Below are 1259 nucleotides of genomic sequence, written 5' to 3'. Positions count from 1 at the left end.
GATGATGGAGATGATGATGATGATGATGATGGAGATGAGGAGGAGGATGATGATGGAGATGATGATGATGGAGATGATGATGATGATGATGATGGAGATGAGGAGGAGGATGATGATGGAGATGATGATGATGGAGATGATGATGATGATGATGATGATGGAGATGAGGAGGAGGATGATGATGGAGATGATGATGGAGAGGATGATGATGATGGAGAGGATGATGATGATGATGGAGATGATGATGATGATGATGGAGATGATGATGATGGAGATGATGATGATGATGGAGATGATGATGATGATGATGATGGAGAGGAGGAGGATGATGATGATGATGGAGAGGATGATGATGATGGAGAGGAGGAGGATGATGATGATGATGATGATGATGGAGAGGATGATGATGATGGAGAGGATGGAGATGATGATGATGATGATGATGGAGAGGAGGATGATGATGATGATGACCCTGCTGGTTCTTCTGAGCCTTTAATGTAGAATAGAAAATCCTTTATTGTCCCTCAATGGGGGAATAACTGATCCAGAACCGGGTCTGGGTTGCTGCCCTTCATGGGGGGAAGCAGAACCAGACACCGAATGGACCTGTTCATCCAGAACCTCCCAGTGTTGGACTCTAACTGGTTTGGTTTACGTCTCTGGGAGATCTTTACTGGTCTCTGATCAGGCCGGTCCCAGTAGAATCAGTACTGGATCTGTCGCTGGTTCTGGTTCTGGTTCTGCTCCTCCATCCTGGGACCTTTGTTCCTCGGCGTTTGGTCTGAAATGTCCCGTCTGATCTTCTCTGATGGCGTTCCCTCTGTTCTCTGTCTCCAGTACGGCCAGTAACTCTCCACGCAGCACCCCCGGCAGCTCCCCCTCCTTACGCCGGAGGGTCCTGGGGGGGGGCAAAGCCAGCGAGGGCGAAGGAGGAGCAGAGAAGAGCGGGGGAGGGGGAGGAGGTTCTGACAGCCCGCTGCCCTCCGTGCCCTCCGCCTCCTCCCTGTCCTCCGCCTACCCGCTGGCGTCCCGCCACTTCAGCCGCAATGCCAAGGTAAGAGGGGGGGTTCTGTTTCCTGCTCTGTAATTGACCGAGCAGGATGATGATGTCATCATCCTGCTCTGTAATTGACCGAGCAGGATGATGATGTCATCAGGCAGCAGACGGAGGAAAGATGAAGATGCTTCTGATGCTCACATGATACCGAGCCGTCAGCGGCGGCCGGTGGTCCTACAGCTCGCCGGCCGCCGCTGACGGC

At 52.3% G+C, this 1259-nt stretch overlaps 1 protein-coding gene across 1 annotated transcript in view; it reads left to right on the top strand.

Moving 5' to 3' along the window:
- The window catches only part of LOC107094405 (GRAM domain-containing protein 1A-like), a 33386-nt gene that overhangs the window by 13190 nt on the left and 18937 nt on the right, over nucleotides 1-1259 (top strand). The window contains exon 3 of the mRNA XM_015389978.1: nucleotides 838-1083. Within this exon, the coding sequence (XP_015245464.1) occupies nucleotides 838-1083 (246 nt within the window). The remainder of the gene's footprint in view (nucleotides 1-837; nucleotides 1084-1259) is intronic.

Source organism: Cyprinodon variegatus, unplaced genomic scaffold (assembly GCF_000732505.1).
Source record: "Cyprinodon variegatus isolate N-32 unplaced genomic scaffold, C_variegatus-1.0 Scaffold481, whole genome shotgun sequence".
NCBI lineage: Eukaryota > Metazoa > Chordata > Actinopteri > Cyprinodontiformes > Cyprinodontidae > Cyprinodon > Cyprinodon variegatus.
Note: the sequence above shows the minus strand (reverse complement) of the source record. Positions and strands in the feature narration are given on the sequence as shown.